Below are 21,922 nucleotides of genomic sequence, written 5' to 3' on the forward strand. Positions count from 1 at the left end.
TGATCACACACATCACGACTCCCCAGTGACATTTTCCAGCTATTCCCTTGGATTCAAAAGCCAGAGGCAAAATATAATCCCTCCAGCAAGTTCCGGGTCCACCCTGGAGTCTCATTCCAGTGGGACGTGCCCAGGGAGGCACCCTGGAGTCATTCTTATCAGGAGTCTTAACCACCTAAACCAGCTCCTATTGATGTGAAGGAGCAGCATCTCTACTCTGAGCTTCTCATCCACCCTGAAATAAACACTGCTATCAATAAATCTGCAAACGCCATTTGCTCAGATGAAGCAATAAGTCTGTTATATTGTGTTATAAATATTTCATAAATTATTATCGCTGGCTTGTTTCCAAAGTAGCTGTGATTTCACAACTCTGTGTTTCACTCAAGTTGCAGCTGCACTTCAGTAAGACCATTTTTAATGCACAAATCAGTGTCAAAATGCACCTCATCTCCCCTGAGGGCCTTTAGTTTCTCCTCATCTGCAGAAAGGAAGCACAGTCCTCTGAAAACAAGCCTCAGAAACATGCTAAGAGCATTTTTAAAGCCATGCTTTCTCTATGACTGACATTTTTTGGGCGAATTTAAGTCTTAAATCCAGGCGGTAGCCCCTAACAGTTAAAGTGCAGCTACACATATTGGAGAAGGACTTAGACAAATTTGTCTGTGCATCAGTAAGCAGTAGAAAGAATGAAATAGCTTGGTGGAACAGCAGCAGTTGGGACCATTAGTCTCTGCAGAGGGCAGGCAGGCTGCTCGCTCAGCGGGGCCTTCAGAAAAGTGAGGTCGGCCTTCAAACAGGTTCCAGAGAGCCTGAGGATGAATATGGAATATAACACAAGAATATATACACAAAAGAAAGGCACTACAGAACCAGCAAGATGGAGAATTGTGAGACTGAAAATACCAATGAGCAGATATAGTCTCACTACATGTATCATAAGTCTACGTGGATTTTACTGTCTGAAATATATGAAAGCAATTAATACCAAAGCAGATCCTACACCCTGGACAGGATTTTATCCAAAGATCTGGCTCCCAAAGTACAAAACCATCAACTGTATATAAAGACTGTGGTGCTATGGCCTTCATAATGGGAGAAAAATATCCAATGTGTGATATAAACTCATGCTGAGCCCCGCTAGAAGAGTAAAACCATCTTTCAGAGCAATTATTTTCTCTTCTTTGAATAAAGATATGATGCCCACATCCTACATCTGAGCTTGACGATCCATCAGCTTTGCAAAGTAAAAATATTTCTCCTACATTTAAAATAAATAAAAAAACTCTAGTTTCCTCTCTAAATTGGCACCAAATAAGCTAAGAGTAGCTGGTAGATAATGTAGTTTCATTTGACTGCATCTAAATGCTGCACAAAATTGGATATTGTGCAAAAAACAAAGCTTAATTAAATTAAAAAGAATATTCAGGTCCTCAATGAGAAAGCATGGCTTGTTTATACAGAACAATGTTTCTTATTGACTCTGAATGGTCCAATTGCAGTAATGATGAAACTGCCAATTTCTGTGCAGAGATTACTTTGAAAATTGAGTTCCTGTTTGCTGTGATCTCATGTACCAGTAACACTTCATATGCATGAAATATTGAGTCAAAGTTATTCCATTCTGGTGTGATAATGTGGGGGTACTAATGGCTAAAAAGGTGCAAACGTGACCCCAACTGAACTGGGATTTTTTAATCTGATACCTATTTCAGAGTGGGAAAATGCAAAGAGTCTATTTGCAACACAATGTTTTTATTCCGAACTGGAATCAAAAAGACTTCGCTTATGCAAACTGTTCATATGACTTGGTGGACTTCTGGGAAAGCTGCTTTCTGCCTAGCAGGAGCTAGTAATTCTGTTAGATTTTGAATTATTATCAGTGACGCCACTTTCTGAAGTCAGTGCTTGTTGTCTGGTTTAAATGGTTGCTTCAAAGCAGCTATTATTAAAAGCATGTCAGAAAAGTAAAACCAATATTATCCGTAAAAGGTCAATGTTAGCCAAATATTTTCAAAACCCTTTTTTTTTATTAGAGGGACTCTAAAAAAAAAGGCAATGTAGGCTGGAAAATCAGCCACAAACTGGTCACTAATTGGAGCAAAGTTACTTATTGGTTGCATGAAATGCTGGAGAAGTTTCCTTGAATCAAGTTTCTTTCAGACTGGGTGCTTGTTTGCTGCATGACAGTTGTGATGTATCCGCTTCGGCTCGTTGCATCACAACTTTCATACTAGGTGTATGTTTCCTGCGTGTTGGCTGCGTCTCCCTGCAGTCACAACCCTGACTTTGATTGTAAGTTTTACCTCAATTAATCTGTGTTTATCAAATCTTTACTGATGTGAAACTACATATCTGGTAAAACAAGGTGAATATGACTTCACAGTCTTCATTTTCCAGTCTATTTTTGCTCCTGGGTGTATAATTTCCCATCTGATTTAATGCAAAATATAACTGTGTTTAGTCACTAGACATTAAATGAATATGCTCTGTATACTTACTAAACACTGCAGTGGTAAAACGCCACACCATAACATGCAACATTGGTTTGCAGAATGAGGCTAAAGTTAACAGCGCCACGGCCTTTCAGTAGGTTCACAACCCCATTCCTGTTCCTAACATGGTCCGTCATTGCTTCAGTTATATGTGAGTATAACCTGACACAGCCTCTGAATAACTCCATTCACGTGTTTTTTACATCAGAATAGTGCTAAAACACGCCACTCCTGCAACAGTGCTAATGCAGTTTGTTTTTATCAAAGTGGGGAGCATTGTCGCCCTTGTAACCGACTTGCAAGTGGCGGGTGATTGTGTTAAGTTAGAATGTAGTGTTGTGCAACGCTTTTATTCTCACAGTTTGAGCAGTGTCGCTCACTAAGGCAAATTGAAAGTCCTAACTTGTTAGCATGGATGACTAAATTAAAATCAAGCCTGGCTGCCATGCACGCAAATTTCTGAAGAGTTTGGCCAACTACCCGAACAATCTGACGTTTGGTAAATTCAATAAAGTGTATTTTATGGATTTTTCAGATAAAACAATACACAACCACTTTAAAGTGCAGTTTTGAAGTTTTTTGATAAATATTTTGTAGGGCTGTAAGTCTTGAAAACATCCCCAGATTATTGTTTGCATTAATTCATAACTAAAACTATTAACAGGATCACTTGTTCCAGTCTGAGCTGTGTCATTTATGAGTAAATATCAGACAGAATGGAGCATTTATTTACAGAAGTGAAAAAAGTCAGCTGGTCAAGACTGAATGACCAGGAGAAATCATCCTTCCTCTCCTCTGCTCTCTAGAACAGACACTAACGCTCATGTGTACATCTTAATGAGATGATAAAGGGACTTAGTACTTGTATTTTCTGACCGTTGAATTAAACAGAATGCGGAAGGCACTGCCAATATTTACATCCTGCATCTTGGTGAGGAGTTCAAGATATGTTGTTAATATAACGTAGTGTAGAATCAGAACATGTTCTGTCACTTCATGTGGCTCTCTACTTGGATTTCCCAGCACTGCATTGCTCCTCTCTGTCTCCTGCTGCACAACTCTCAATCAGTTTGACCACCGTTTTCATTCTCACATGCACGTGACATAGGGGCAAGCAGGATCTTGGCTGGTTGAGAAAACCAACGGATCAACCTGAGTGAAAGGTGTCAGCCCTAATATTGATAATTTAGGTGGTTGAATTTGACTCAGCTGTCAGCTTCACTCAGAAGGTATCAGCATTCATTTGGCAGCTATATTATAATCAGCCTTAGTCTTAAGATTAAGCTGCTCTTTAGTTTTACTCAGATTTTGGTCATTTTTAACCTTTAGCTTTAGTTGACAGAGACTCAAAAACATTTTAGTCCAGTTTTAGTTGATAAGAAGTCCTCACATAGTCATCATTGTTTTTAGTGACAGAGTTTATTCTGTTCAAAGTGATTTAATCAGCCTAACTGTGAATTTCAAAACAAACCACTCATATAAATGCACCCTTAGTACATGAAATGCACTGAAGAAAATTCTGACATACATCATATGAACAGTAAAGAGATGTCATGGATTTTAAATGCCAAGCACTAACATTCTAGTCTTGTTTAAGCCTCCTTGACAAAAACTAAACTTACTTTTTTCAGACTTTTATCACCAAGGAACAGTTTTTAGCTACTCTTAACCCAGCCTTCCTCATAGTTGACTAACATTTAGTCACAGCGTTAGTCAGTGAAGTGAACTCTGGAAGGTTGTTGGCATGAAACATAACAAATAAAGTTTTATTCTAGCCAAGTGCCTATCTTTCAAAGATACTGGGACAAGAAAGCCCATGACTATGGAGGCACAGAGTGAAATGGACAAAAAATGTATTCACCACTCTGACTCCAGCACAAAAAAAATCTGGCTCGGAATTAAGATCCTGCTCAAAAACAATTTGTTTTCATGAAAGCTTCCTCTCATACGCATAAAAAACTCCAGTCGCGTGTCTTTTGGACACTCGATGCCAACAAGCAGAGAGCAGGCTTTTGTATTATGTGGTTATAATTTAATCAGAGCCTCAGCATTAGATACAGCACAGCCCTGAGGCTGAAATCATCAACGTTACAAGGAACAGTGTGACAAAGTTAAACGAAAAATGAACATGGGCAAAAAAACTTCTGAGTGTTATTTTACAGTTTTAGGCCTTACATGAGTAAACAGCACGCCTCTGAAGCTGTACAGTTCAAGTCTAACTCTGTAAAGATTTTCTACAAAGACCTCCCATCAACTGTCATCAAAAAGGTATAAAGTTATGACATAAAGCATAGATTGGTGTATTTTTTTTTTACATTAAGTGGCATCAGAACTTACAAACTTTTGTTGACTTGGTGCCCAGGCTTGTAGAAATCCATCTCTGAGATTTATTCAGCCTCAGCCTCAGTTCAAAAGAGGTCAATGGACATTTAATCAATGTTCTATGGTCAATTATGCTCGGTACACGCTGAATATATGCCCAGTTAAGATCAAGGTCTTTGATGCCTGTGCTTTCCCTTCTCTCACTCCCATGACATTTAAAATCAACAACTTTTGCTTTAAACTTTGATGCTTCATACATGAACAGAAGTCCTAGGTACCTTACAGTAGATAATTTGTTTTTAATAACCAAAAACTGCAGGTAAACTCAACAAAAACAAAAACATTAGCGAGTTTCAAACAGATCGCTGCCTATGTTTTTAAAAGGTTCAGACAGCAAGCAGTGATTTTGCTGCAAGAAATATTTTAGGAATATGTGCATAGAAGAGGAACAGTTGTATTGATTTTTGCCTGAATATGCATGCAGTCACATAAAGCTTACTTTTTTCAACTTTGTGCAAAGTATAAGAGCCGTCGTTTGCATTCACACTGACCAAATCAAACCAGACTTTGGTCTCAAGTGTACTCAGATCCAGGACCTCAGTCTGAGCCCCTCAGCTGTTTTATCTATCCATGCATGGCACTGTTATGCATTGACGAGGCTGTGGTTGCTTTCTTAAGGTTTCATATCAATATTTCCTTTAATTGAATGCATCGTCTGTTATTCTGAATATTTGACATGGATTTTCAGATTTGGTGCGGGATGCGGGCAAGATATTACACACCTGTTGCAAGTGCAGTCCAGAGTGGGTAGGGATGGTCAGAAATCCAGCGAGAGTGAGATTAAGAAAAGAGTCCCATGCAGGATTATAGTTTACTAAAATTGCTAGCAAACCGCTACACAGTCTCAACTGCACCGACTCAGTGCAATCAACCTAAGCGTTTCTTTAATTTAGTCCATTTCAAGCAGTGTCACCACCTAAGCATTTTATCTGTTTGCAAGAGACATTCAACACCAAAAGGACACAAAAATCCTCTGAATTCACACGACAGACCTGCGAGTTTGAATAACCTCATGTCCTCTCGCTTGTTTACAGCTACTTTTGGGTTAAAATGTCGCTGAAGATCTGTAATTTCTCTGCACTTTGCCATGGCTATCAATACCATTGATCCAAAAAAGATAGTTCAAATCATTTCAAAACTTTTAATATTGAAAGTTTGGGTAATTTGGCAGCTTTAAGAGAGACAGAAACAACTCGTAAGAGGTTGTGAATTTGTAGTTTAATAATGAATGCCACCAACTGAACTCCATTCAAACTTGCAGAGATGGAGGCAGAGATGGAGGCAGATATTTCAGGGATGGATGGATAAAACCTTAACAAACAGCAACCAACAGCTGTGTTTCTTCATATCATTAGAGAAAGAAACTGTGTCAATTTCATGTGATGTGAATACAAGTAGAAAGTTTCCTTTTTGCATATTTGTGATACTGTTTTGTTGTAGCAAATTCAAACCACCGTGCCCAGCCACTGCAAAATCTCCTCAAGCTCAAATTCTTCAGATGAAACACTAAATCTCCTCTAAAGGTCATAAAACAACAACAAACACACTACTTTTTTTCTTCACCCTCCTTTTTTCTGTTGATTTTGGCCTTCATGGTAAGCCGAGTCTCCATGTTGGCACTGCCCTGCCACAAAAAGCTGCTTTTTACCAGCCTTCAGGCAGCCTTGTATGGTAGCATTGTCTGTATGCTAAACACGGCCGCAGACCTCAGGCTCCCCCTGAAAAAAACCATCAGCCCTTTGACCGTGCTAACAAAACAACACAGGCCTGGATCTGTGCAGATCTGAGAGCAGAAAGTTTATCAAAGTAATGATAATGAGACTGTCCCGGTGATGTAGCTACAGCATCACTGATAATGCTGCACTCTGCAGCACAAGTTTGAGAGAAAATACTGGAAAGTCAGCGTCCTGCTGGGTTATTGGTCAAGTTCAGGGACAGGCCATCACTCCTGCAGACAAACAGCACCGCAGACCACACTCCATTTTCCCATAAGAAAGTTAAGACTGCAGAAAACTACATCCTAGTGTGCTTTATAAAAGTAGCTGGGATAGAGGACAAGCCAAGCAGGGAAAGTTCAAATTTAATAAACCCCACAGGGACGTTCACCCTCTGCATTCAGCCCATAAGGGTGCTAAAACACTGCCCAGGAGAAAGACCCCTGTGTAGCCTTAACCCAACAAGGAAGCCCTCTGACAAATGCCTTACTTTCCTTGTACATTATGAAGGAAAATATCATAATGTAAACAAATTATCAATATATTTCTGTATCTTTCATCAACAGGAAATATTTTGTTAATAGGTTGTGCCTGAACTTATAACAAATACGATGAAGAAATGTGCACATTAAAAACACAATTACATCAAATTCATGTAGTGAGATGAAACTCAGGACAGCTGTCAGACACCTGTAGAGGCAGAGATGCAAATTTAGTGTTAAAAAAGACATTAATAAATTAGAAACGGTCTTTTATGGCGTTATGTAATTGCACTATCTGACATTGCATTTGTGATTATATTGATCGTGCAGCTCTACCAACAAGGCACTTTTACAGACTCCCAGGTATATTTGCTGACCATTATTTTATCCCTTTTAAAACCATTGGAAGCCCAAGCCATCTTTTACTATTTTTTAGTCTGCCTGTATATTTTATGCAACAATGCAAAACCAATTCATGGACAGCAATTTTATTACGACAGCCAAGACCTTCAGAACATGTGTACTGCAAGATGGATGCATCTGAAGTTATGTGACCACAACGACCAAGTGAAAGAACACTAGGGACTCTGGACTCGACTCGGACTTGAGGTTTGATGACTTGACTACAACACTGCTTCCAACAGAAACTATCACAGTCATTTATAACTGTAAAATCAATTCACATTTTGCACACATGGTATTCCAGTGCATGAAATGCACATAATCCCATTTAAGAAGTTCAAACTTCAACTTTTCATTATTTGGACCATAGAGGACTATTTTTTCTTTCCTTTCCAAACTGGTAGATAACTATCCTATCTTTGGCTGGCCTTAATTGGTCGCTACCACCAAGAAAACAACAGAAGAAGAAAATGGAGCATTGTGATTGGCCACCAGGCTTACAGGAAGTTGACATCTGTTACGTCACTTGACAAATCAAGGACTGATAGCAACACTACTCAGTTTTTCAACCTGAAAAAAAGCAATAAATAGTCAAATTATCATGGATTAGCACAGTGGATTTGCAGTATCAAGGCTCAGAATAAACAGAGCACTTTGTGCCTTGATTAAAAATGTTTTGAAAGCGATATAAACACCAAGTCTGAAATCTGAAAATCAGCAAAAGGGTAAGCTTCAGGTCACAATTTACTCCACAGAGATCCATCTTATGGTTCCGGAGTAGGGCTGCAGGATTGGAATTTTGCCGATATTTACAACTACATTTTAGCCAATATCAATATCGAAATTAAAGTGTGCTTTTCAGGGGGCACATAGATGGTCGAGTGGTTAATGGCGCGCACTATGTAGCCTGTTGTCCTTTGCCACCTGTGTCCCCCCCATTCTCATCCTTGTTTCTTAATCTATCCACTGCATCTTTAAAAGAAATATATATATATACATATCTTTTGAACACACTTTAGGGTTTAAGGATTTTTAAAGAATTTAAAGTTTAAAGAATGGAGCTAAATAAAGAAAAAGACCTCAACTGACATAGGTCTGTTGATTCAGCCTAAAAATCCACTAAGTTATTAGCATATATGGAAAAAATTTACAGTTTATATATGCTTAAATACACAGCCAAAATATCAGATGTAAATATCGGCAGAAATTTTTATATCTGAGGAGAGAGTGAGGAAGAAGAGCTGACAATTTCTTACACCCCTACCTTCAGCCTTACAATTAATCTACAAACTGTGGTTGCCAATATTGTCAATTCTTTGATACTTTCTCAAAACCACACACTTGAAAATGGTCAAATCTTTTTCTTAGTGGTTGATTATACTGAAAAATTAGCAACGCTCTTCAAAATATTACATCTATTTAATAAAAAAGGTGCAAAGGAGAGGAATGATGCTATGAAAAACTGCCTGTAAACTCATGCACGCTGTCTGAATTCTACATGACTTCTATTTTAGTCGCTATGGCATTGAAACGGGTATTGATATAGTTTAATTTTACCTTGTATCACATCATATGTTAACATTCTGGTGTTGTTAAAACCCTAAATGATTCTTCACTGAACTCTGCCGACCTAATCTACAGTCAATCAGCACTGATTTGTCTGTTTTCAATCTGATTAAATGTGCAGCTTTGCAGCTTTTCTTGGCATAAGCTTCTTCTCATTTTTTGACTGAAATACTATTTTACCAAAGATTCCACTCATTTGACACTAGCATACTAGTTTATTTATTCATCATGGGTCAATCATAAACAAAAATAATAATTGAAAGCAGCTCTTAGTGTCTTCTTTGCTCCACCTGAACCCCAGACTTCCAAGCTAAGAATCTTTAGCCAGGAGCTCCTGGCCAGTGATGGACTGTTTCAATTAATATTTGAGTGCAACGGCCCCCCGGATTTAAACCACAACCCAGACGAGCTATTTTATCCAGAGAGCACTCAGCCCTGCTGTTGTGAAACTCAAGAAGCTCAGCCTCCTTTCAGCCTCCATTTCACCCGTTCAGATGTGCTCTAAAATCAGCCGTGCTAATGTGTTCATCATGGCATGCTTCCCTTTCTTTGACCTGGACCACTGTCTGAGGATGCAGAGAGCTGCAGCCCTTTTAGCTTTTGGCACAAGGATTCTCACAATACCAGGATTTTAAACTTCAATGTGGTACCTTTAGAAAGAACTGACCAGTATGATACCTCTTCCAATACTATATTGACAAAGTCAGAAATCCTTGGCACCTAATACTGGCTAACTACTTTTTATTGATGAAGAGCATTTATAAGCAAACTTCTGTACAGTGCAGAAGCATTTTTAAAAACTGAGCAGGAGTTCGCCAGCAGCTTTTGTTGGATTCATTTCCTCCTACGCACCTGTCATGATAAATGGATATAGTTTTTAAAGTGCCATTACTTCATGATACCATCAATCACTGAAATATTTTAACTTTGGTTCAGGAATACAGACCATCCCTCAATCACATTCAGTATCCTTACTTAAATCCATTCATCCCTTGGTCTGTACCCTGATCTCATCATCAGACATCACTTGACACTTAATTTCATTTATTCATCTCTACATCCCACTGTCATTGCCCTAATCTCTACATCCCACTATCATCAACCTTATCTCTACATCCCACTGTCATTGCCCTAATCTCTACATCCCACTATCATCAACCTTATCTCTACATCCCACTATCATTACCCTAATCTCTACATCACACTATCCCACAACCATTACCCTATCCTCTACATCCCACTATCCTGTTACCATTTCCCCAATCTCTACATCCTGCTATCTTGTGCTTCTTCAGTCATTTCTTTATTCATTTCTTTGTCCCACAGCCCTAACCCTGATCTCTTCATCCCTCTATCCCAAGAACCCTAACCCTCATCTCTTTATCCCTCTATTCCACAGCCCTAACCCTGATCTCTTCATCCCTCTATCCCAAGAACCCTAACCCTCATCTCTTCATCCCTCTATCCCAAGAACCCTAACCCTCATCTCTTTATCCTTCTATCCCAAGAAACCTAACCCTCATTTATTCATCCCCTTATCCCAAGAACCCTAACCCTCATCTCTTCATCCATCTCAAGAACCCCAACCCTCATCTCTCCATCCCTCTATTCCACAGCCCTAACCTTCATCTCTCCATCCACCCTCCCACAGAGCAAAACCCTCACCTTTTCATCACTTTTGCCAAGAGCCCTAACTCTTAATTTGTCATCCCATAAACCCTAACCATTATCTCTTCACCCCTCCATCCTACTGCTCTTCCCCACTTCATTTATCAATTAGTCCTTTAACCCTTGCTTTCATCCAATCAGCCCTTCATTCCTCCATTCTATGACCCTTCCCCACATCCCTCCCTTTACCCTCACCATTATCCCTTTATTGTCCAACCCTCCATCCAGCCCACCTATTCCTTGATCACTTCACCTATGACTACAACCCTCATCCTTTCACAGTGTTGCTGCCTTAACTGTAGCTTATTTAAGCATAATAGGGTATATTAAAAGTTAAAGGGTAAAACTGCTCTGTTTCTTCTTAAACATACTCAGCTAGTACCTGGCTATAAGACACAGCTACAGCTGAACAGATTTGCTAGCTCATCACAATGTTGGAACAACCTGCAAAACACACAGAAAAGGAGACAAGCAGATGCATCACATTACTGTTTGAGCTCAAATTTGGCCCAAACAGGGAAAACTAAGTTGGACAAAAAGATTTTTTCTAATGAACTGTTTGTTTCTGCCATTATAGTGTGATTTGTAGAGAGAACATTAACCTGACAAACTATGTGATTGTTCCTGATAAATTCCAATTTATGGTTTCATGAGTGCTGCGGGACATGACCAAGAGGAACAAAGGGAACCTTATAAAAACTGCAGTGAAGTTAAGACTTTTTTAATGAGCATAAATGAGATCTGAAAATGAGAAAATATTGATGTTTGACACCTTATAATGCATACTGTGTTTGCAATCACACAGCGTGTGCTGACACTATTCTTTGTTTAAATTGGCTGCTGCACAGAGAGCTGTGTGCAGAAAGGGGTCGAATGAGGGCGAGTTTGTTGTTGGTTTTTCTGGGTGACTACCTTCCCTTTACCGCTGCAGTGTTGCCACGAGCTTCACCTATAGCCTCACCTTGTTGCTCAGCTGTACAAAAAGTTATCCAGTTATCTGAACAGAGGGCCAAACCCCTCCAGAGATAGTCGAACACTTCCCCACTCACAGTCCTGTAGAGCTGGATAACAAACAACAACTCTGGGCTGAATTCACAGAAACTTGCCAACAATGCCAACAAATCAGCCATACTAATCCAGCCAGAGGGATCACCTTGTGGGTGCATGACCAATATTATCAGGGCTATAATTAGGGCTAATGCAGTAAAGGGATTTCCCATGCATTCATTTGTGGCAGGACTATGGCACAGTATGCTTATCATTTCTTGATTTTATTGCTTTAGGAATGAGCTTTGTGTTACACTCAAACTAGAAATTGCTTTGTGCCTTGAGCTTGACACCAGATATTATATGTTTATTTGATACTGGTAAAAATGAAACTAAAACCGTTGTACGTGTCATCACAAATAAATGGAACCACCCTTTCTACATAGAGAGGTTGACAGCCACAGATGCCCCTGTATATTTTTAGGATGTTTTATTTTCATGATTTTTGGAACATGCATACCTAGGTGTTATGGTGTCTTTTTGTTTGACATGTTCCTGGGCTTTGTAATTTGTCAACCAGGATGATTATGATACTGGGGTTAGGTTTTCATGGGATCTTCTGTTGTTGGGGTTTTGTCCTTCCTATTATATTCTTCCCTTGTGTTTTGATGCCTTGTCTTAATTGTAATTCTATTTTCAAAGCACTTTGTAAACCTCTCTTTTTAAAAGGTGCTATACAAATAAAGTTATTATTATTATTATGATGAATGATGATGTTAAAAACCGTTAAAGTTCCTATCTGATTAAGGCCGGCCAGTACAGTATTTTAAGCCCAATTCAGGGCAAGATTTGCCTCCCCCAGCGATCATGGGGGCGTATCCCAAGAGGAGCCTCATCACAAATGACTATTTGTCTGAATAATCCTCACGTGTGTGGTGTCAACACGATTGTTTTACTGCTCCAAATCGCGTCATAGCCTCCAAGATCCCGAACCGCAAATATCATGCACATCTGACATTTACGATTCTAGGTCGTAGTGCCTCTGGCAGAGTTCCCTCAACAACCAATGAAAGTGAGCAGACGGGGTAGCGTCACAGCCGGATCATACTACTTTCACCGCTCACAACCATAAACACATCTGTACCTTAATTTCAGCCATGATTTCATCCCCAGTCTTTCCCTTGTTTTATGATTTTTGCTTCACCTGTGACAGCAAGACGGTATCGACAGACATCTGTGTTTTTTTTCTTTTTCTGAAGTCATGTGATCACGCGAGGTCATAGGCAGGTCGGCAGGTGTGTGGTCTCCAGTGATCTAACAGTCTGACTGAGTCGTCTAGTGTGTGCATTCAGAGGTTTAAGGAGCAAACTTTGGAAATCGTTCTTAAGTCTGTGGTCTCTCATGGTTTTAAAATCATTTCAGATTAAAAAAAATCGTCCAGTGAGTGGCAGGCCTAAGCCGAACACTAACCAAAAATATAATCACGTTTTGCAGCATTATTGACCCAACACATCATAAATAAAATACTCTCTATGTTTTTGTGGACAGCTGTGAAAAGAGAGGGATTCTCCAGGGCAGAGATGGTCTAGCATTTTGGTTGTGCCCCATGTATCGGGACTCTATCCACTGTCCTCCCTAAATAAGGACAAAAAGATATTTCACCACAGATATAAAGGTATGTACACATCCCCAAAGCACAATGCCTTGGACTTTTTCTGGTTTCAGTGATTTAAATAGTTGTCCAGGTGCTGGATGAAAATTGCATCTACAATTAATATGTCCATTTTATTTGCTGTTGTCAGGTGATGCAGGTTGTGAAAGATGCTCAGTGCTGTAGCTACACATAGTGTTCCACAGCAGTTGCTTTGGTCCCAAGCTCTTTTTGCCATCCAGGATTTACAACAGTTATAAATACTAGGACAATTTGGGAAAATAATCTTATTGCAAATTTTCCCCCAGTATTGTGATAGCAATTTGATATCCATTTATTTCTTAAGTTCCTCATTTTATGTATTTTCCAACAAATACAAGCAATAAATCATTCTATATTACAACCAACACAATATGTGATTAAAGTAAGGCTGAAATATTTTGAAAAAATAACTTGTGATTATTTTTACTTGTATTGCAAGTTGGATATGAATTATTGTATTGAAGAGAGTAGGATTTTTTTTGTCGACTATACTAAAAGAATGGCACTCGAATGATTGCAGGATATGTTATGCACAACATCTCTGCTGCAATGAAGGTTTTAAAATGGTATTTTGACACAAATTCTAAGTTAAAGAAAAATTGCAACTTCTGCAATTTGAAAATTGCATCAGGTAAAATTGCGATTTAATCTAATTTGAGATTAATTTCCCAGCCCTATTCAATACCACATCAACAAACCTAAAAGTCCTAAACACACAATACTAAGTGCATGAAAGCATTGGCTTTGTTTTGGTAGTGAAATGTTGCTGAAGTGTCAGGAAAATTTAAAGATTATGCAGGAATTTTCTTGCAGCTGTTGATGGTCTCAGTCCTCTCCCACGCATCTGTCTTTATGAAATTATGGTGCTTTTGGACAATCATGATCACTAAACTATCTGTGATTCTCAGTAAATGTAAAATTTCATGAGCCTTTAGCTGCTAAAACACATTCATAACTTCAATCTTTCTTATGTATTCAGGAATTTGCACAAAGGCTTCTTCACTGAAGTCATTCTGACACTGGCATGATCCATCCCCGTTGCTGCTCCACGACTTGGTGCTGAGACGGCGGCTACGTTGACCCTGCAGCCAGATTTCTAACAACTTATTAAATGGACTTTTCAAGCACAGATTCTGCACATTGCATTGTCAAACATTTCTGATTCACCACTTCCATTTGGGTTGAGATGTTACAAAAAGGGCAACGTTACACTTCTTGCAGCCACAGCAACCGTCTCATCTTATAAAAATAGACTGAAACTTTGCAGCACAGATGAACCAGCAGATGTCCAGAGATCTCACTCTTCACTTACATTTTTAATAATCTATTTAGCGTTTAATACAAACACTAAACTGCAAATTATGAGGGAATACCATTATGATAGAAAAAAAGTTGTAAACACAGCAGTTGCTGTGGTTACCATTTCCTGTGGTTGGCTTGACAACAGGAAGGTATTGCATTAATCCTGACTGCCCTTTCTATTTCTATATTTAACACCTATTTATCAGCATTTGCATACATGTGATCTGCTGTAACTGGTTTTTAGAGAACATGCAGAAAACAATATTGATGTTGAAACTGCTTAAAGTGTCCGAGACGGCAAGCTTGACCTCCTTTGTTTACATCAATGGCAGTGCTGTCTGCACGATGTGAAGGGGATGATCACAACTATGCATCGAGTAGATGCTGCTAGAACCGTCTGAAACTGAGAAATAATGTCAGACACTCTTCAATTAAGTTATCTTTTAAGATAGAGGTCTTACGGACGTAACAATGCAGACAACACAGAAGAAGATTTGTATGACAATAACGGCTACATGATGTTCTTTTAATACTGCTGATTGAAAGATTTTTATTTCAAATTTAAAATCTCCCCTTCCCTTTCAAAACAAGAGTAATAATTATGAAATTTGAGTTTGTAGAGTCACTACATTTAAAACACTGGTAAAAAATTGAGAGTACTGCATAAATGTTTGTCAAATTGTCCACATTTGCTTTGATTTCAAGGTGTAGAGCAAGATATCATTTCATAGCAACTCTAGTTAAGTTTTTGTTGCACAATCAAAAAAAATTGCTTTGCACATCATTTCTTAAGACTGGTACTTCCGTGGAAAACAAACAAAACAAAACCTCCTGCACACTGTCCAACCTGCAATAGAAAGGGATTTTATTTGCAACATTTCAATACTAGACCTTTTTTTGCATTCATCTATTGCAAGTTAGACAGTGGACAGGAGTTTTCTCTGGCACGATTCAAGTGTAAAACACCCATTTTCATGCTACTTTAAATATTCCAGGGAAGCACAATGTTGGAGTTCTGTAAATATTTTCAAGATGTTGATATTTGCAATTTTATTTTAGCAGATACTGATGCATGAATGTAGTTCAGACCTAAAATCTGAGGATGGAAAAAGAAAAAAAAAATCAGCTGGTGTAGGTCTGTTGATCCTGCCTAAACCTCAAACATATCGGTGCAAACAGGAGGTGTCTATAGTCAATAAGCCAGTTAAATAAACCATCCCTCATATAAGATAGACATCTCTCTTTCACATCTATCCAGACCAAACCAAAGATTTAAGCCGAGCTGTTGCAGCTTGAATCAAGCCGTGTGATGTAGTCGCCAGCACCATGCTGTCAAGTTGCCGACTGCTGGTTTAGAAATGTTTTATAAATGTGATAAAGAGGAATATAAACCTCATTTTGAAAGGTGATACGTGCCACTCTTGTTATAAAATCATGCCGTTAATTCTTTAAATGATTACATCTATTTTCTTCAAACATCATGATGACCACTTGTCATCACCATCATAGAGTGGCAGTGAAACTTCATGGCAGATATAAACACAAGCATGCTTTGCTGTACAGTCCTGTTATAACAAAGGTATCCTCTCAGGATAGCCTTGAGTTTCTCATGGATTATCTCATAAAGCACAGCACGCACTGCTCACAAAAGCAGCTGGAAAAAGTTTCAAATTTAACTGCTTCTTAGAAATGATAAGGCCTACACTGACCTTTTTAAAGTTTTCATACAGAAACTTCAAACTCCAGTCTCCTCCATCAGCTGCACATCATCCTCAAGCCCAGCTCAGACCAAGGGTAGAATAGATATATCAGTCACGTCCATACCATGCACATGGTGTGTGGTTTCACTAATAATCTGGGCTTGGCCCTTCCACGAAGCAAAGGTTTGCACATGTAAATATTCAAATACTGCCATTATTATTGCTAATTTGTGTCATCTTGTATTGAACTCATTTTTCTCTCTTATTTTTATATATCACCAATTACATTTCCCTCTCCTGTTGTAATAACCAACTTCCCCCTAACAGGGGGTCAATAAAGGTTCATTTCTTATCTTAAATATTCTCCAAATTGTTCGTGACACTGCATCTGGTCTCAAATGGCACCTCTTTAAGCTGCAAGCAAACTCTTGCAAGTTGACAATTCTCCAAAGTAGACGCTGTATTTGTGCAATCTAGACCATGTGCATGAGTTTTCCTGCCTTTATTGCTCATTTAAAACAAAAGTGATCCCCTTGGATTTCAGTGCTTGTTGCTGTGGTAACTATTGCTTGATTTCTGCTAACATTATGCTGAACTTTTAAATTCTGGTAGCATGACAGTCCTTACTACAGCCTCAGCATGGTCAAACATACCTTAGCTAAGTCAATTATTTATTTTAAATAGTGTGTTTATATGCTGATGTATGAATGACAGCATGCTGACACTTGTAGATATGAGCTATAGCTCCTTAACCACATAAACCTTGGTATCATATTCCAGATTACACGTTTGCACTCTGCAGTATGTACACAAACATTGGCACCATCTGAAGCATTGAACTGTGCCCTTATGGTAATGTTAGTAGCAGTAGTAGTAGAGGTAACAATAACACACCAGTACCCAAACACCTCAGGTGTGTAACGTTACTACAGTGTGTAATAAACTGGCTGTGAATCAGCAAACATTTGCCACAAAGCAGGGCAGACGTAGAGCTCCAGCAGAGCCTCTGTGAGCGATAAAAGCAGCTTTATTCTGCCCCTGTGTTCACTGTACCTGAATCGCCCTCCGCAGTGCTGGCATTGGTCCCCAACCCAGCCGGGAAAGCACACACAGTTGCCAGTAGCGGGGTTGCATTGCCCGTTCATACACGGTTTGTCGCACTCCTTCGCCTCGGTGAAGCCGGGCAGCCCGGACAGCAGCCCGATAACCGAGAGCAGCAGCGCGGTTGTCAGCATCAAGAGGCTCCGGCCCCGGCCAGAGCCCGAGCAGGCCCGCCGTGTCGCCCCGTACATTCTCTCACAAAAGATGGCTGCTGGAGGCAGTAGCTCCGCTGCTTCGGGGACAGAGACCCAGAGAGCTAGCCGTTAGTGTGGTTCCGTTACCCGGCCCAAAGGTACGCTGTCCCTGGAGGAACGTTTGGTGTCTTCTCGTAGGCTGGTCTTCGCTGGTGACTTGGTTTACATCTTTCCAGTGGTTCCGTTTCCCAGCGCCGCACCAAGCCGCATATTGACATCCAGAAGTGACGTCATGGCAACGGAAATGCGCAACCGGGGGAGGCGAAGCGCGCAAGTCTTTAAACTTTTATTTTGAAAAACACCGAAACCCTTCCCCGTAAAGCCGTTTGTTTAACATTTGTCTGAATTAGTCTTTCACTGGTTTTCTGTCAAAAAGGACGGCAGCCCGAAGATGCAGACGCTATTGCATTGATAAAGAAAGATGCTTTTCCTGTTTTTTTTTTTCCAGATTTTCTGGATTTAAAATTTTTTTTATTAGTCTTAGTGTTCCGTTAATGCGTAAAGTTGCTACTAATTCAGGAGCGTATTGCAGTGTTATAAAAAGAATTCTGCTTTGCCTGAGGTTTTTTCAGATTATCTGACTCACAGTTTTAGCAGTCTTTTTTAATCGCTTTTTTGGTGATTTGTACAGTGGTCCTCTGATGCAGAAGCATATTATTTCTCATGAGAATATAGCTTTTCCCAAAATTTAAATTTTTTTACTTTTTCCATTTTTGTTAATCTGCTCTCTTGAGATATGTGTGGTAGCCCGAAGATGCAAAGGTGTATTGCATTCAGGTGACAGAATTTTTTTTTTCCAGAGGGTTTTTGCCCCCCAGATTTAAGAGTGACAATTTTTTATTTTGCAATTTTAGTCATTCATTAGTTATCTGTTACATTTATCTATTTTGTTAAAAAGTACAGTAGCCCTAAGATGCAGAAGCATCCTGCATTAACATAAAAAATAAGCTTTATTTCAGGGGGGTTTTTTTCGGATTTTATCTGTTTTAATTCTTTTTTTTTGTCTTAGTGTGCTGTAAATATGCACAGAAGAAAATGGATTCAGAAGCATATCACAATGGTGTACAAAATAATTCTGCTTTACCTAAATTTTGTTGTACAGTAGTCCCAAGATGCAGGAGTGTATTCTAATTAAAAAAAAGTTCTGTTTTTACTGGGGTTTTATTCAGATTTTTAGTGATTTTTATTTTGGCAATTTAAGTCTCACTGGTTTTCTGATTATTTGTATGGTAGCCTTCAGATGCAGAAGTGTATTGCATTCAGATTAGAAAATATTTTCTTATAATTTTTTTCCAGCTTTCCAACTTTTAATTTTTTGTTTTTACAATTTTTGTCTTTTATCCATTTGAGTAACAGAAGCATTTGTATGATCACTTTTTCCCTTGTTCATTTTTGTTAAAATTTTCTGAGTTAGTTTTCTATATTTATAATTTTATATTATGTTTGTATGTTATATTGACAAAAAAATATTTAAGAAGGATTTTTTTCCCAGTTTCTGAGTTAAAATTTTCAATTTTTATATTATTCATCAGTTTTCTGTTTAGTGTACAGAAGCCCTTAAATGCTGATGCATTTTGCATTCTCATGAGAAAATAGTTTTTCCTGAGGTTTTTTATCCGGGTTTTGTGAGTTACAATTATCTATTTGAATTAGTGGAATCCCTCAAAATTACATGGGGTTTATGTTAGTAAGCAACTCATTAAAAAATAAATTCAGTTTCAAGATGGTGACATCGCTTACTCAGTTAAAAAAGGAAATCATAAGTTAACATGTGAATGTAACGCCTTTCTGTACTAAGGACATCCTCCTCATATTTTATTTACATTTTCCACCCTAATGAGGGAATTTCAGTTGTTTTCCCAGAACCTCAAAGTGAACATTTTATCAAATGGAATAAAATAAAATGACAGAATGGAATAAGGTTTGATGTATCCATTCATCTCCTGCTTGGGGCCGCCATAGAATTGGACAGGATTTCTTCATATTCTTAAAATAACCAGACATACAAAGGTAGTCGACATGTACATTTTCAAGCATTTACTAGTAAAGCCACTAAGCTCATTTTTAAACGTTTTGAAGAGACTTAAAGTGATATTCATGACTCAGTTGTGCCACACTTGACCATCAGTTTTATACCTGTAACGTTGCTATGGGGAATGTGCAGGACAAGACCATTTACAGTAAAGCACACTGCTGGAATGGCTATTTTTCCCACAGCAGGTAACAGTGATAGGCCCGTGATGACAAAGCTGCAGCAAGATTCTTATTTTCAGTCAGAGGGCAAAGCTTATGTGTGCACCAGACTATCAGCACAGAGATACACTATTTTGTCCACAGGGGGCGCCAAAATTCAAACCCAAATTCCTCAAAGGAGCTTTAAACAACTTCACGAGGCCTTGATATCAGCCCTTAAAGGCTTTACGTTGATGCAGGGATGAATAATCAAATTGCAAACAAAATATATATTTTTTTACTTTTAATATAGTAGCTGAATTAATGTAGATTAGGATTAATGATTATTGCAGGAATTGAGGTGAGCATGCTTTAAAAACAGCAGCAAAACTTCAGATCATTTAAATATGGTTTAATTTTCCATACTGAGAATTTTAGTTAGAGGGGGAAACGCCTGGGCTGTTCCATATCTGCAAGAAAAGACAAAAATATAACTTTAAAAATAGGTCAGTTAAATCCTCAATTTAATTTTTATGACAGGATATAAAGTACACATACGGTGCTGAACTTTATATATAAAGGGTTTACATTCACTGAGCCAGCTTAAATAAATTACTCAAGCATTTAGGCTAACTCCTAACTATGATGTTCATCTTTAGCATGGAGATGCAGATTCAAGGATTGGTTATTGTGCACAGGCTGCAGGTCAGAATGCACAAAGTCTAGAAGGGAACTTCATACTTTTTTTGTCTTTGCTATCTTTGTCCAAGTCGACCTTGTTTAGTGTGTTAGATGCCAGCTGTTTGATTATACTTTTCTTAACTATGCAGCCAACTAAATGCATTCTGACTATGATTTATACTTTATATTCCAAATTCAGGAAGTCCTTAAAATAGAGAATGGACAATATTATATATGAGACATTTCACCTCTGACAAGATCACAAACAGAGTAGCAACACTTTGATAAGTCAGACCAAAATCCCCTTTCTAGCCTAAAGAAACTGTGATAAAGTCCTTATGTAAAGCAAAACTGAGTAAGACGTAAAGTAAGACTCTCTCCACTTACCATCATTGAACATCCACTGAGTACAGAGAAGGAAAAGTGAGACAAAGGGAGAGGAGTCTTGATATAAAAACTCCACAGGTGAGCTCAATCAGGTTAATGAGGAGGGAGAACAACATCCAATCAGAGATGAGGGAATGAGAGCAAGGCAGGTGAGAAAGGGAAGGAAACTCACCAGTCTTTTCTTCAGCCACATCCTACATTCAGGGGTGGTTTTAGTCATTTGGAGTTCTCAGACAAAGACAGAGAAGACTACAAGCAGTCAGAGCTATTAAAAATATTTTTTAAATATTTATGTTCAGTTAAAAAAAGAAATAACAGAAAACCACAAGATAAAGTCTAGGGCTTGAAGACTTGGACCAGAAATAAAGATTGATTTTGTTTCTTACTTTGATGTTGATGTATGATAAATAAATGGATTTTTTCCCCTGTAAAAAATGCAAATGACAGTCACAATTAATGTTAAACTTCGATATGATAGCAGGGGCGTAGCTAGGGGTTTTGGCCCCCAGAAAGAATAATGCACAGGACCCCCCTTTACCAACCAACAAATGTTGTATCATTTTTACAAATATCTTTGCATTTGAATTTATTTCTGAACCATAATTTCCCGATGTATTAGCAATATTTCTACTATAGTTAAATTAAATTTACTTGCATTAATTTGCATCGCTGGACTACACCATTTGGACATTTTTAAGGGCCCCCCCAGTATTTTATTTCACTGTAATTTTAAAAAATTCAGTCTGTTGACCAATTATTTAGGTACTTTTGATTCAATAATGACACTAATTATGAAGAAAAAAAACACACTTTTCATTGCAGGCTTCCCAAGGGCCCCTCTCTACTGTGGGCCCAGGTAATCAGCACCCTTTCCCCCCGTACTACGCCCATGATGATTAGTAAAAGTCAAAGCACTTTGAATCCTGTTTGGCAAACTTAGATAAACTGCTGCACAGTCTAATATCTACATAAGCTTTGGAAATGTTGAAATTTCT

The 21,922-nt window shown here is 38.5% G+C and overlaps 1 protein-coding gene across 2 annotated transcripts in view; it reads right to left on the minus strand.

The window, feature by feature from the left end:
- The window catches only part of atrn (attractin), a 270,882-nt gene extending 253,001 nt beyond the window's left edge, over nucleotides 1-17,881 (minus strand). For both annotated transcript variants that reach the window (XM_041812094.1, XM_041812095.1), the window contains exon 1: nucleotides 17,446-17,881. In XM_041812094.1, the coding sequence (XP_041668028.1) occupies nucleotides 17,446-17,684 (239 nt within the window). In that variant the 5' untranslated portion in view covers nucleotides 17,685-17,881. The remainder of the gene's footprint in view (nucleotides 1-17,445) is intronic.
- Nucleotides 17,882-21,922: the final 4,041 nt, after the last annotated feature.

Source organism: Cheilinus undulatus, linkage group 18, assembly GCF_018320785.1.
Source record: "Cheilinus undulatus linkage group 18, ASM1832078v1, whole genome shotgun sequence".
NCBI lineage: Eukaryota > Metazoa > Chordata > Actinopteri > Labriformes > Labridae > Cheilinus > Cheilinus undulatus.